Source organism: Perognathus longimembris, chromosome 5 (assembly GCF_023159225.1).
Source record: "Perognathus longimembris pacificus isolate PPM17 chromosome 5, ASM2315922v1, whole genome shotgun sequence".
NCBI classification, from domain to species: Eukaryota; Metazoa; Chordata; class Mammalia; order Rodentia; family Heteromyidae; genus Perognathus; species Perognathus longimembris.
This window is the reverse complement of record NC_063165.1, coordinates 63,702,072-63,714,994: the sequence shown is the minus strand read 5'-3', so window position 1 is coordinate 63,714,994 and position 12,923 is coordinate 63,702,072. Positions and strand designations below refer to the sequence as shown.

Here is a 12,923-nt window from a genome sequence, read left to right as displayed (position 1 = left end):
CCAACGAGCTTATTGGGAAGCTCTTCACCTAGAATGAAGGACAGTTTCTGTTCTTTGAGTCAAATTGAGCAAAGCTGATCCAAAACCCAAAGTGAAGGACTTAGAGAATCCTGACAACTAAGGTTGTAGGAGGGCAAGGTCCTAGACACAGACCCCAAACTCTCTAAATCCCAGAATGTACACCACCCAAAAGATTCTGTCTCTCCTGTAGCCAACCATGTTCACACTTAAAAAGAGCACAGTAAGCTGGGTACCACCGTCTCACACCTGTAATACTAACTACTCAGGAGGCTGAGATCTGAGGATTATAGTTCGAAGCCAGCCCAGACAAGAAAGTCTGTGAGACTTTCATCTCCAATAAACTATTCAGAAAAGGCCAGAAATGGCCCGGGAGGTAGCTTAGTGGCAAAGCACTTGCCTAGCAGGTGCAATGTCCTGGGTTCAATCCCCAGTACAAAAAAAAAAAAAAAAAGGCCAGAAGTGTTGCTGGGACACAAGTGGTAGATCACTAACCTTGAACACAAAGAAGCTCAGGGACAGTGTCCAAGACATTCAGGGACAGTGTCTGAGTTCAAGCCCCAGGACCAGTAAGAACAAAACAAAACAAAATAAACAAAAAAACAGAACAGTAGTTTGAATCTCTTGTCTCGACCATACAACATTAAGAGGCAGGTCACCAGAGTTACAGGGAAGGTCATTCTGTCCAACAGTGATAGTTCTTATCCAAAAATGGGCTTCAAAAATAGAGGCTGCTGTGTGGGGAGAGCAAAGAACAAGCTCTTTAGCTTTTTCAAGCAAACATGCCTTCTGAAACTGGAGCCCACATGCCTGGCCTATGGAAGAGCCTATGAAATGCTCTGGAAATAGGACGCAAAGTCTCCAGGGTGAAGGGTATCCTTTGGCTTACCTATAAGGAATAGAAGGAAGAAAGGAAACAAAAAAAAAGAGAAATATTTATTTTCTCTGTCTTGCTGAGTCAATCTTCAGAGCAGATTTGAGAGAACAAGCCATTGGCCAGATCTGGGGGTTTGCTTTTGTGTTGCCTGATCTAAGTATGGTGGGAAGGACACTGGCTTTAAAATGGAAAGACCTCTGTTCAGACTAGCTTAGGTATTTGCTGAGTGACCTGGGCCAAGTTTCTTAGCCTCTATGAAACTCAATTTCCTCATCTGTCAGTCATGAGAGATCATATCCCAGAACTATGTATTTTAACAGTGGCTAGGCTGAATGGGTTGCTATGGGACAGGGCCTGGCATTAGAACCAGGGATGGTAGGTGCCTTTCCTCGTGAGGTAGCTCTTGCGAACATTCCTGTCTGGTGTCCTGTGTCCCAAAGCTGTACTTTCTTAGGTGACCCACAACAAGCTGGGCACCTCCTGTCACACAGACACTGCTCCTGGCACAATCCTCCGGATGTGGGTGTATGACTTCCTGATGGTGACGCTGCCATGGTGTGACACTCCCCGGGGCAACACGCACTCCTCGGTCAGTTTCTGGGCCTCAGGGTCCCAACACAACACAGTGGCAATGACCTCATTCTTCTCGTCCCTCCCACCAGTGATGTAGAGCCGGTTGTTGCAGGGTGCGATGCCACAGCTGGCCCGCTCATGGCTGAGCTGTGTCACCAGGCACCAGCTGTCTTCCAGGGGGCTATAGGCATACAGTGCTCGCATGGCCCCACCTGGAAAGGAAGAGCACACACAGTGGGCATCCTAGCATCTTTCTGGTTCTCCTGCCCTTTAACCTGGAGAATTCTAATTCTAGTAAGGTCAGGCCTACCATCTTGCTAAGAGAAGCATAGACTGACCTGGCAAATTACTAATGTGAAGACACTTCACAGTGTCCTTCAAATTCCACAGCTAGGTGTAAATTTGATTCTAAAGGATACCTAGCTTAACATGGCTGATATCATGACTCTGGAAGAAACACTAGCCAATGCCTCAAGTAGTCTTGGTCTGGAAAGCACGATAAATACCAAGACCATGTGGTAAAAGAAGGAATCAGAAGGATCATGCACATGAAGCACCTGGAAGAGGCTATTCGTAGAAGCCATCCACCCCTTGTAGATAGGAGTGGCAACTCTTTGCAGACTGAGCATGATTTGGGATAGCAGCCCAAGCTGCACATCCTAAGAGTAGAAGAAAACACACCACAGAAATGTGAAGCAAGAAGAGAAGTGTTTTCTTTCTTAATCCATTCCAATGTTCTGCCTCCAAATGACTTCTCTGACTCTGATTATCACTGAAGTTACTTATTTTCTGACATCCTTAATCATTTTTCAATCCTGGCTGTACATTAAAATCATCCGAGTCTTTAAAAGTACAGTTATATTGTTCTGTAGCATGCTCCTTCCCATTCTGATTTCACTTTTCTGGGGTATGACAACTACTATCTTTTTTAAAAAGCTCCTTGGTGACTGAGAGCTCCCATCCTTAACAATTATTCTCCAACTGTGGTCTGACCAACCAAACTTTCCTCCCAACTAACTACAACTTTTCAGACCCTCTCTAGCAAGCAAGGAGGAGAAAGAAATTCCCATGGTCACAAACTAAGAGATATTGATGGCTTCCATTTCTTAAGCACTTATTATACAGTACACATTTCAATTTCTATGTGTTTGCTAATGTCTGAAATATAGCTTTGCTCTTGCTCCTACCTTGAGCCATAGCATCCATCTGTTTTGTGTCCCTATTCTGCCTCCAGGACTTGAGGAGAAATTCCAAGAGAGCCTGGACCCACCCCATCTTTTCTTCCTTTTCAGCCCCATCCACAACACCCAAGAGTTCTCAAGGCTACCTTTTCTTGCTGGGTGCTGGTTGCTCATGCCTGTTAACCTAGATACTAAGGAGGCTAAAATCAGAACTGTAATTCAAAGCCAGCCTAGGCAGGAAAGTCTATGAGACTCTTTAATTAACCACCAAAGCCAGAAGTGGAGCTATGATTCAAGTGGTAGAGAACTAGCCTTGAGTATAAAAGGCTCAGGGTCGGCGTCCAGGCCAAGTTCAAGCCCCAGGACCAACACACACACACACACACACACACACACACACACACACACACACACACGACAGAGAGAGCGAGAAATAGAGCGAGAAAGAGAGAGGAATAACATTTATCTGATTTCCCACATGGCTGCATGAGTAAGGTATTCAAATGAAGAAGAAGCCATCATTCACTTACCAACAACATAGATTCGGTCCTGGAAACTCACTGCATTGATACATTTAGCTTCTACTGGCATGGATGACTTCAAACTCCATTTATTGGTGGAAGGGTCATAGCACTGAGTCTTGTCTGTGGCCAATTTTCCATTGGGCCCACCCCCAATCACATACAGCTTCCTCTTGTGGCTAGTAGCTGCGAAGGAACTGACATGGACCAGGAGAGGTGCAGCCTGAAAAAGCACAGGCACAAGAAGCTGTCAGTCATGCTGCCCTGGCTGGAGGGGCTCACAAGGCACACATAGGACACTTGGGCATCCTTTGCCTGAAGTGATGAGACTCATGGGACTGATCTCCCGATAGATGTGCAGATAACCAAAGCCTTTATTTCCCACCCTCTCTACAGGCTCCAAGTAACCTGTCCCCATCTGCTTTTCCAGAGGCCAACTGTCAGGGAAACCTATACAGGGCCCTCAGGGAGAGCAAATAGGGCTATATGTAAATGGGTCCTCATTAATATGACAAGAGAAAGTGTTTAGACATATGAAGCCAGTCCATCTTGGAAACAAACGATTTTTCAAACAAGAATATTCACGTGTTCATTCATTCAAAGATATTGTATGAATGTTGATTAGCCCAAATGTCCTGATTACTTTCCAGAAAGAAAAGCTACTATAAGAGTTTACAGTGGCCACAGGTAAGTAGACTGCCCTGCTCTGGGGCAACATTGGAAATTTGAGGATTAAGCCACATTTTTATTTCTACCTTGATAAACGCAGGTCACTAAAAAAGATTTTGAAGACTATGCCCATTTACAATGATCGTGTGTGTGTGTGTGTGTGTGTGTGTGTCAGTTATAGGGCTTGAAGTCAGGGCCTGGGTACTGTTCTTGAGCTAAAATTTATTGTTTAAGGCTAGTGCTCTATCATTTGAGCCATAGCCCCAACTCTTTTGGTAGTTAATTGAAGGTAAAAGTCTCACAGGCTTTCCTGTCCAGGCTAGCTTTGTGAATCACAGTCCTCAAGTCTCAGACTCCTGAACAGCCCAACTACATGGCCCTTTTGAGTCATGGCACAACTCTGTGATGATCTTGGGCCCCTACCCCACAAGTGTTGAGAACTCCCTGAGAGTGTTGTTGAGAAGGTTAACTTGGTAACCATGACATCCAGCTCCACCCAAAATGACTGAGTCTTACACTCCCCAAAGCTGGGACTCACTCTGAAGTGGATAGAAAAGATTTTAACTTGAGAACCACCTGGAGATGCAGAGGTAAGGTCACTTCCCTTCCCTCCACTATGATTTACACCTCATTGCTAGCAATTTGTATGCAGGCATAAAAATGGCTCTTCGTTAATATGAAAATAAATAAGGACTCCCTTCTAATCATGACCAAGTGACTTTGGGCTCATAAACAGTGTAGCAAATAGATCCTTAGGTATCTGTTATGGAGAGAAATAGAACAGAAGGTACCGAGGAAACAGAATAAACAAGAAAACAGGACCAAGTGATCTACCATCTCAAGCAGCCTCCCTCCATATCTGTGGCTCTGGCCAGAACAGGACAGTGCCCACACAGAGCCCCACCTCCTGGAAGGATGTTGGTACTGTAACTTACCCAGCAATACTGGAGCCATGGGTCCTAGGATGGAAAAACAGAGCCACCCAGATGTCTCCCATGGAAGCAGAGCAATCAGAAAGGTAGCAGCAACCATAAGCAGGTGCCTTTGCATTAATGTTAGGCTTTGAAGTATAATACAGATGGAGTTGCTTATACAAAATAATCTTCCATACCTCTGACCAGCAGTTGTGGAAGGGATCATAGGTCTCCACATTGTTGATCCTCTGTAAGCCATCGAAACCACCGATTACATAGACCTTGCCACCCAATACCACCATTTTATGCCTCCAGCGGCCTATGTTTAAATACTCAATCTGAATCCATTTGTTGATTGAAGAATTATATTTCCAGACATCATGCTGTGTTTCTTTGCCACCTACAAGAGATACAAACATCTAAGAAGCAATCAAAGGTGTCAGAAATGTAGCTTCTCCCATCATTTTCCAAAATGCAAAAGTGCTAGTCCTTCAGCCTGGTACCACCCTGAGGGAAGACAAAACAAACACAGGGGAAGAGGAAGAGACAGAAATGCTGATGGGGGTAGAGTGTGATAAAACTGAGAGGATAGACTGTGTGCTGGACCATGAGAATTCAGAGAGGTGGCTAAATAAGCCAGATTCCTAGAGGATGGTCCCCTCTTGGCCTGGGTAGGTAAGGGCCAGGGGGAGAACTGTGTGCCCAGAAGGAATAGAAAGTAAAGCTGGGCGGGGATGGTAGGCCCTTGGCCAGCTGGAAAATTAAAGGATAGCTTAAGTTTTGTATTTACTTAAACTTAAAAAAAATATAAATAGAGAAACAAGTTTAGGTCAAGCACTGGTGGCTCACATCTGTAATCCTAGCAACTCAGGAGGCTGAGATCTGAGGATCATGACTTGTTTGAAGCCAGGCTAGGCAGCAAAGTCTGTAAGACTCTTATCTCCAAGTAACAACAACAACAAAAAGAATAGAAAAGAAAAAGCTGGAAGCAGAGGTGTGACTAAGTAGTAGAGTGCTCATCCTTGAGTGAAAAAAAAACCCAAGGGACAGTACCTGAGTTCAAGTCCCAGTGCCAGTAACCACCCCCCCATACACATGAAAAGAGACAGAGACATTTTACAAAATTCAAAATCAGTTGGCCTATATCTCTGATCTATGCAAAAATATATGTGGAGCTTGTCCTATTTTTAAGTTAATTTCTTATTATGAAAGTATGAGATGCTCATAATAGATCTTTCAAGAGTAATATTTTCGTTGTGACAATTACCTTAGTAGCAGAAAATGCATAATTCAGCAATTAGGGACCCAAACAAAGAAGAGCTGCTTTTGGTATAACTTTAACAAAAATATTTTAACAGCTTTGCATTCTTATTGTTCTCTGTAAGCCTATAGTACCACTAACTACTTAGAGCAAAATACTAGCCTTTTCAGACTTACAAATGTGCACTAAATGGACAAAGACCATTGACAAAGTTTCGTGTCATGAAAGCTTTCTAGGGTTGGAACTCAGGTGTGGGAAATCTAGGTCAAGGGTACGTGTGTGTGTGTGTGTGTGTGTGTGTGTGTGTGTGTGTGTGCCAATATTGGGGCTTGAACTGAGGGCCTGGAAGCAGCCCCTTAGCTTTTTCACTCAACACTGGTATTCTATCACTTAAGCCACAGCTCCACTTTTGACTTTGTGCTGGCTAATTGGAGATAAGAGTCTCACAGATCTTCCTTAGAGGCTGGCTTTGAACTGTGATCCTCAGATCTCAGCCTCCTGAGTAGCCAGGATTATAGGTGTGAGCCACTGGCACCTGGCTCTAGGCAGTTTTAATAGTGATAAACTTCCAAGAAACTTTAAATAATAAAGAAAACACTTAATTTTATGCATCAGATTTGATTAGTATTTTTTTCTAAACTTGGATTTCTATTTATTAGTTTTTCTTTTAGAAAAAAACAATGTTTTAATTGTGAAAAATACAGAAGAATGAAGATAGACTTTTCTTATTAAAAATTAAAATATGCACCCAAAGCTATTATAATGAAAAGTATGGTATAGACAGACATACAATTAAGCAAACTGATCAGTTAAAAATACAAAACAGGGGCTGGGAATATGGCCTAGTGGCAAGAGAACTTGCCTTGTATACATGAAGCCCTGGGTTCACTTCCCCAGCACCACATATATAGAAAACAGCCAGAAGTGGTGCTGTGGCTCAAGTGACTAGCCTTGAGCAAAAGGAAGCCAGGGAACTGCAGTGCTCAGGCCCTGAGTCCAAGGCCCAGGACTGGCCAAAAAAACAAAACAAAACAAAACAGGTGGAAACATATAGAAATTAAATAAATGTTACTGGAACAATTAGTATTGTTTGAAAAAAAGAAGTTATTCACTTATTTCACACTACATTTAAAATAAAATCCAAATGTAGCTGCTATCAAAGTAACTGGAGAATATAGGAGACTATCTTGATTTTAGGAATAGAAAAGTTTTGTAAGCATAACATGTAACTCACATAGGAAAAATTAAAAAGGTTATGTAAATATCAACCAAAGTTGGAAGAGAATATATGCAACACAAAAAACAAAGGAGATGCAATGAGCTCAAAAGTATAGTAAATTAATAAAATTTAAATGGCACAGATAAACTGCTATTATTTACTTTCTATTCTCTATATCACTTGACTCTTATGTAAAAATTGAAGATATTTCTACTGTAGCCTGTTACTATAGCCTAATCAGTGACATAAGAGCTGGCCTGCCCTTGATTTTAAAGGAAACTAACTGTGGGAAGCCATTCTTCCCAGACAAGTTCAAATTGGCAAAGAGGCTCTAAGGGTGAGGAGGGGCCTCTGCCTCCTAATAAATGGTCTCAAGAAGAGCCAGGTGGCTTCTGATGTGAAGAGGAACCTGGAACTTGACTCAGCACCTGGATTGAGATTATGCCTAACATTTATCAGGTAGTTACAAGATGGAGCCTCAATTTTCTCTTAAAACATCTACTTTACCCTGATGAGAAAGGCAAGAATTTGAATGCTATTAAAGTTATTCACATTCTATACAGTAAAGGTGATTCTAATTGTGCAAGTATTTATCAAACAGTTACCCTCTGAGATCGGGCACAATGCTAAGTGCTAGAGAGAGTGTTAACTCTCACTTTGGGAATGAAGTAATTATAACTACTAAACACTAATTCAGAATTAAAAAGTGTTCTTTTTTGAAATACTACTTCAATGAGATTCTGAAGTGTATAAATGTATGACTAGTAGACTTGAGAGGGAGTCAAGCTTGGAGAAAGACCAGATGTTTCATTCACTACTATATTTCCAGGCTTAGCTCTGTGCTCTATGTGGAGATCAAATGAAGTCTAGCTCCCCTTAGCTTCTTTCTCTATGAAGGGCCTGGAGCATGCTGCTCACTCTTTAGTATTTATTAGGTAGTAATTCACTCTCTGAGATAAGAAACAAGCACCTGGGCCCCTAGGTCTGTATCTTGACTCAGAGTGAGGCCATTGCCAACTCATAGTCACCTTACAGGATGGTCACCTGGCTGGCACTTGGGAAAATGTGGAGGACTACTGAGGACTGGCGTTGGCATAACATGGCTCCTGCTTACCTGAGATGTAGACCTCATTTTTTAATGTCACGCATGCAAATTCCACCCACTTCTTATTCTCACTCTCCAGCTCATGCTCTGTCAGTGGGAGTTTGGCCACCTCCAGGCGGCTGCGCCTCAGGGGGTCCAGGCAGGTTACCTCCGCCACAAATCGCTCATCCTTGGTGCAGCCACCAATGATCATGAACACCTCAGACTGGAACTCGTGCATCCTGGGCTTGGTGCGCTCCGAAATAATCTGGAAACCAATCGGAAGAATATGTAGGCTGGGGTCACAAAACAAAATGGTGAGGAGATTAGGCTATGGGGGTGAACACAGCAGGTCCCAGTTACCAAGGTGATATTGCCCTCCTTGAGCATCAGTTTCATCATTACTATAATGGGGATTTATACAATGGGGATTATTTCAATTAATACTAGTTTAGTATTAATGACCTCATCTGTTGTTAAGGGTTAAGTGGGATAGTGTGTGGAGTCTTTGGCCAGGGGCTGGGGTATAATAGGCTTCAGGTCTACACTATGTGAAGAAACCAGGGACTCTTGACCATTAAATGCACTTCCTGGCCTGAAACCTTAAATCCTGGAATGGAATTTCATTTGGGGGTATTTCTCCCTTATTTCAATTTCTTCATTATTTCTCACACTTTGCTTACCACTTACTTTTTCTGTAAAGAGAAGTCTTTGACAGTCACCATATAGGATGTTTGGAGAAATAAGAGCAAAGGAGAGATCAGGGTGTAGCCAGGGAGGCTGGGGCCCAGTCCTCACCTCAGGCATATAAGCCTTGAGAGCCTTCGAGCCTTGAGGTAAAGTCTCTCATACCACAGGCATTTGGACCCAAGAGGTTTGGGGGTCAAATACACATGATCTCCATTACCTCTTGCCATGTGACTTTGGGGGTATGACACACATCTGTAATGTGCCTGTTATTGCCATCAGGTTGTTGTGAGTATTCAAGAGCCTTGAAGTAAAGGGATGAGCAGGGCACTTGTCACATAACACAGCGCTTAACATGTTGTCCTGTCTATAGGAGCAGTAGTAGGTGTCAGATGGATATTACTAGAAAAGAAAGAATTGCCTCCTCCTGGACCATCCATCCCCTGGACTCGCACAGGAAAGTCTTGAGGCCATGATAATGGGAGGCAGAAAGACTGTATCCACTTCTGAGATAATCAAAACAACCACTTTTTCCTACAAAATTAGATGGATCTAACAGAGTTGGGGGTGTTGGGGATTCATCTTGGCCTTAAGTGGGGAAGGGCAATGAGCGCGCTCCCGAGGTGCTGCCCTTCCCCCAGCCCTGGGGCAGTGTGGAAGTGAGCCACACCTATCTCCTTCTGGGTCTGGAACCAGAAGGGATAGCTTTGAGACCATCCCACACCTAGCGCCAGCAAGCACTTGTGCTCCCTTTTGACGGGCTTTGCCCAGAGGGCAGTACTATGGGAAGTGACATTAGCCCATGAGGGAGGTCCTTGGGAACTACTCTTGGACGGACAAGCTCACCAGCCTATCGCCAGCTCATGCTCAATCCTCATCATCACTACTATATTACTGTGAGCTCCCGAATAAACCGGATTGCTCTCCGAAGCATCTCCGAGATCCATCTGCGCCTGGCTTCCTTGGTGGGTAAGGAGGGAGGAAAAGGAAATCTCGTTTGGCCGCGTGCACTTTAGGCTTGCCTGTGAACCTTCATTCCACCTTGGCCGCTCGCAGGTCAAGCGCCCAGGGGAGAGGGTGAAAAGAGGAGTACTGATAAGGGAGTAATCTTAGCATCCCCGCACCAGGGGAGGTGAATCTAGCCCAGCAATTGGCGCCCGAATGTGGGGCCCAGAGCCCGTGGGAGGGAGTCCGGCAGCTACCGGCAAGCCCTAAGGGAATTGGAGTAGAATCTCGGGGACACGTGGTTCTCCCATCAGGTCTGCAAAGAAGATGGGACAGAGTCAGAAAAGGTGGAATAATTCGCCTCTTAAAATACTGAGGTTCATCCTCCAAAACGCGGGGATGGCCATGAATGTGAGTCCTGGGCAACGCGCAGCTTTGTGCGTCTCCTGGAGCCAGGTGGGGCGGCGGCAGCCGTCTAGTTTGGGGCTCCTCCCGCCGGGGATTTTTAAAGTCCCAACTTGCGAGCGGCTGCGTGCACCGAGTGCTGGGCTCCGGGGATGCGGGGCCCAAAGCCGGCCCCAAACCTACTGGATTGGACTGTGTGGCTGTTGGAAAAAGAGACAGAATCTTAGATTTTTGTTATCAGTGTTTGCTAAGTCGGGATGATCTCCTTCCCCCCCCCCTCTACCTCCACCCTTGCTGGTGGGCATGCCAAATTCCTGGAGACTGGCAGGGACTCAGGGATTGGCTGACCTTTGGCGACTTCGCGCAGCTGGGCGGGGTTAGCAGTCTGCCTGCAGCCCGCCCCACGCTGTGGCCCTGCAGGCTTTCCTGCAGTGTTTTCTCTCTGTGTTAAACTATAGCTCACAGGCAGAGAGAACAAGGAAAAGGCCTCAGGTAAATGCAGGATGGTACCGGACCTAAGAAAAATTAATGAGCAGATAGTCCCCGCCGGCACCCCTTTATGGGGGCTGCCATGGATCCCCTCCATTCCTCGGGATCATAATTTCATTATAATTGATATCAAGGACTGTTTCTTTTCCATTCCCCTTGACCCCCAGGACTGTGAAAAGTTTGCTTTCTCCATGCCCTCGGTTAACTACCAGAGGTACGAGTGGGTAGTCTTACCTCAGGGCATGGCTAATAGTCCAGCCTTCTGCCAACATTATGTGTCACAAGTTCCTCAACTTCTTAGGAGCCAGTCAGATATTATTTTATACATCTATTTGGATGACATTATTATTGGAACAGCAGATGTCCAATTGCTAGATACTGCCTCTAGCAAGCTACAAACACTCCTACAAAGAGTAGGACTGAGGGGCTGGGGATATGGCTTAGTGGCAAGAGTGCCTGCCTCATATACATGAGGCCCTGGGTTCGATTAACCAGCACCACATATACAGAAAATGGCCAGAAGTGGTGCTGTGGCTCAAGTGGCAGAGTGTTAGCCTTGAGCAAAAAAAAAGCCAGGGACAGTGCTCAGGCCCAGAGTCCAAGCCCCAGGACTGGCCAAAAAAAAAAAAAAGAGGATGACTGCATATAGCCAGTGACAAGGTTCAGAAAGTATACCCCTTTAAGATCTTGGGGGCAGAACTTAAACTAGACTCTGTGTGCCCCCTTAAACCGCAGTTATCCTTCCAGTCATCTTATACTCTGGTGGAGATGCAAAGACTGTTGGGTGAGATTAACTGGTTAAGACCCTGGCTTCACCTGCCTACAGAGGAGCTGCTTCCATTCCATGACTCTTTGAAGGGCAAAGGGCCCACTAATGTTATTATAATAACTCCATCACTTCAAACAGCCTCCCAGAAAATCCAAATGGCCCTAAATATGGCACAGTTGGCCCACTACAAGCCTGAGTGTCCACTTTGCCTTTGGATCCTCCCCGGATCTGAGCTTTCCTCAGCCGCTATTACCCAGTAAGGCAAGCCTCTTCAATGGGTACACGCATCAGTGGGAGGAGCTCCCAGGGTTTATTCCCAGCTAGACCAGCTAGCTGACTTGATAATCAAGGGCAGGGATACTTCCCTGAAACATTATGGGCAAGATCCCGATGTGTTAACCATTCCCTACCAGCTGTCAGATTTTGAATGGGTCAGAAGGAATAATGAACGGGTGTCCAGTGCCCTGGAGAGTTTTATGGGAAAGGTAGATTGCCATTATGGCACCTCAAGGTGGGTGACCTCATTTTCCAGGCTACAATGAACCCCTCCTGTACTTTTCTCTACCAAGCCTCTTGTCAAGGCTGCCAATGTTTTTACAGATGGGGGAAGAGCGGGGTCTGCCGTGGTGGTACACTCCACCTCCCCTCCTGCCGATGGGAAAGGAAACACTTATTACTTTGAGGCAGTTACTGGATCTGCACAGTTTAAGGAACTGTATGCAGTCGCCCTGGCACTGACCCACGTCAAACAGCCGATGAACCTGTTTTCTGACAGTTTGTATGTGGTTAATTTGCTACCAAACCTGGTGTCCTCATATATTAAATTAGACGAAAACCCAATCACCCCTCTGATGATCCAAGTCAGGTCTCTGTTAAAAGAGCGGGCTGAGCCTATATTCTTACAGCACCTTCGCAGACACCAAGGACTGCCTGGGGACCTGACACAAGCTAATCATATGGCCGACCTGCTGGCCACTAATGGGACTATTGTAGCTATGGTTATTGTACAACCTCAAAAACTTCAAATGGCCCAAGGACTCAATGAGCGTACACATTTAAACTGGAGAGGGTTACATCAGAGATTTCCTTCAATTCCTATAAAAGACTTAAAAAAGACTATAAGGACTTGCAAGTCATGTATGCCCTTGCTGCAAGTCCCTCCTCTGCAATCTCCTGGGGTCAACCTCAGAGGCCTAAAGCCTAATGTTATCTGGCAAACTGATGTAACCCACTACGCTCCTTTTGGAAGGTTGAAATATATATTTATGTCCATAGATACTCATTCACATGTGTGCTGTGCCATGGCCCATT

General features: G+C 45.0%; 1 protein-coding gene across 1 annotated transcript in view; it reads right to left on the bottom strand.

Moving 5' to 3' along the window:
• Positions 1–601: 601 nt before the first annotated feature.
• Positions 602–12,923, bottom strand: part of LOC125351928 (kelch-like protein 6) — a 53,559-nt gene continuing 41,237 nt past the window's right edge. Inside the window, exons 4-7 of the mRNA XM_048347031.1 lie at positions 8,348–8,585; positions 4,951–5,153; positions 3,180–3,393; positions 602–1,680 (exon numbers count right to left, since the gene is read on the bottom strand). Of these exons, the coding sequence (XP_048202988.1) occupies positions 1,379–1,680; positions 3,180–3,393; positions 4,951–5,153; positions 8,348–8,585 (957 nt within the window). The 3' untranslated portion in view covers positions 602–1,378. The remainder of the gene's footprint in view (positions 1,681–3,179; positions 3,394–4,950; positions 5,154–8,347; positions 8,586–12,923) is intronic.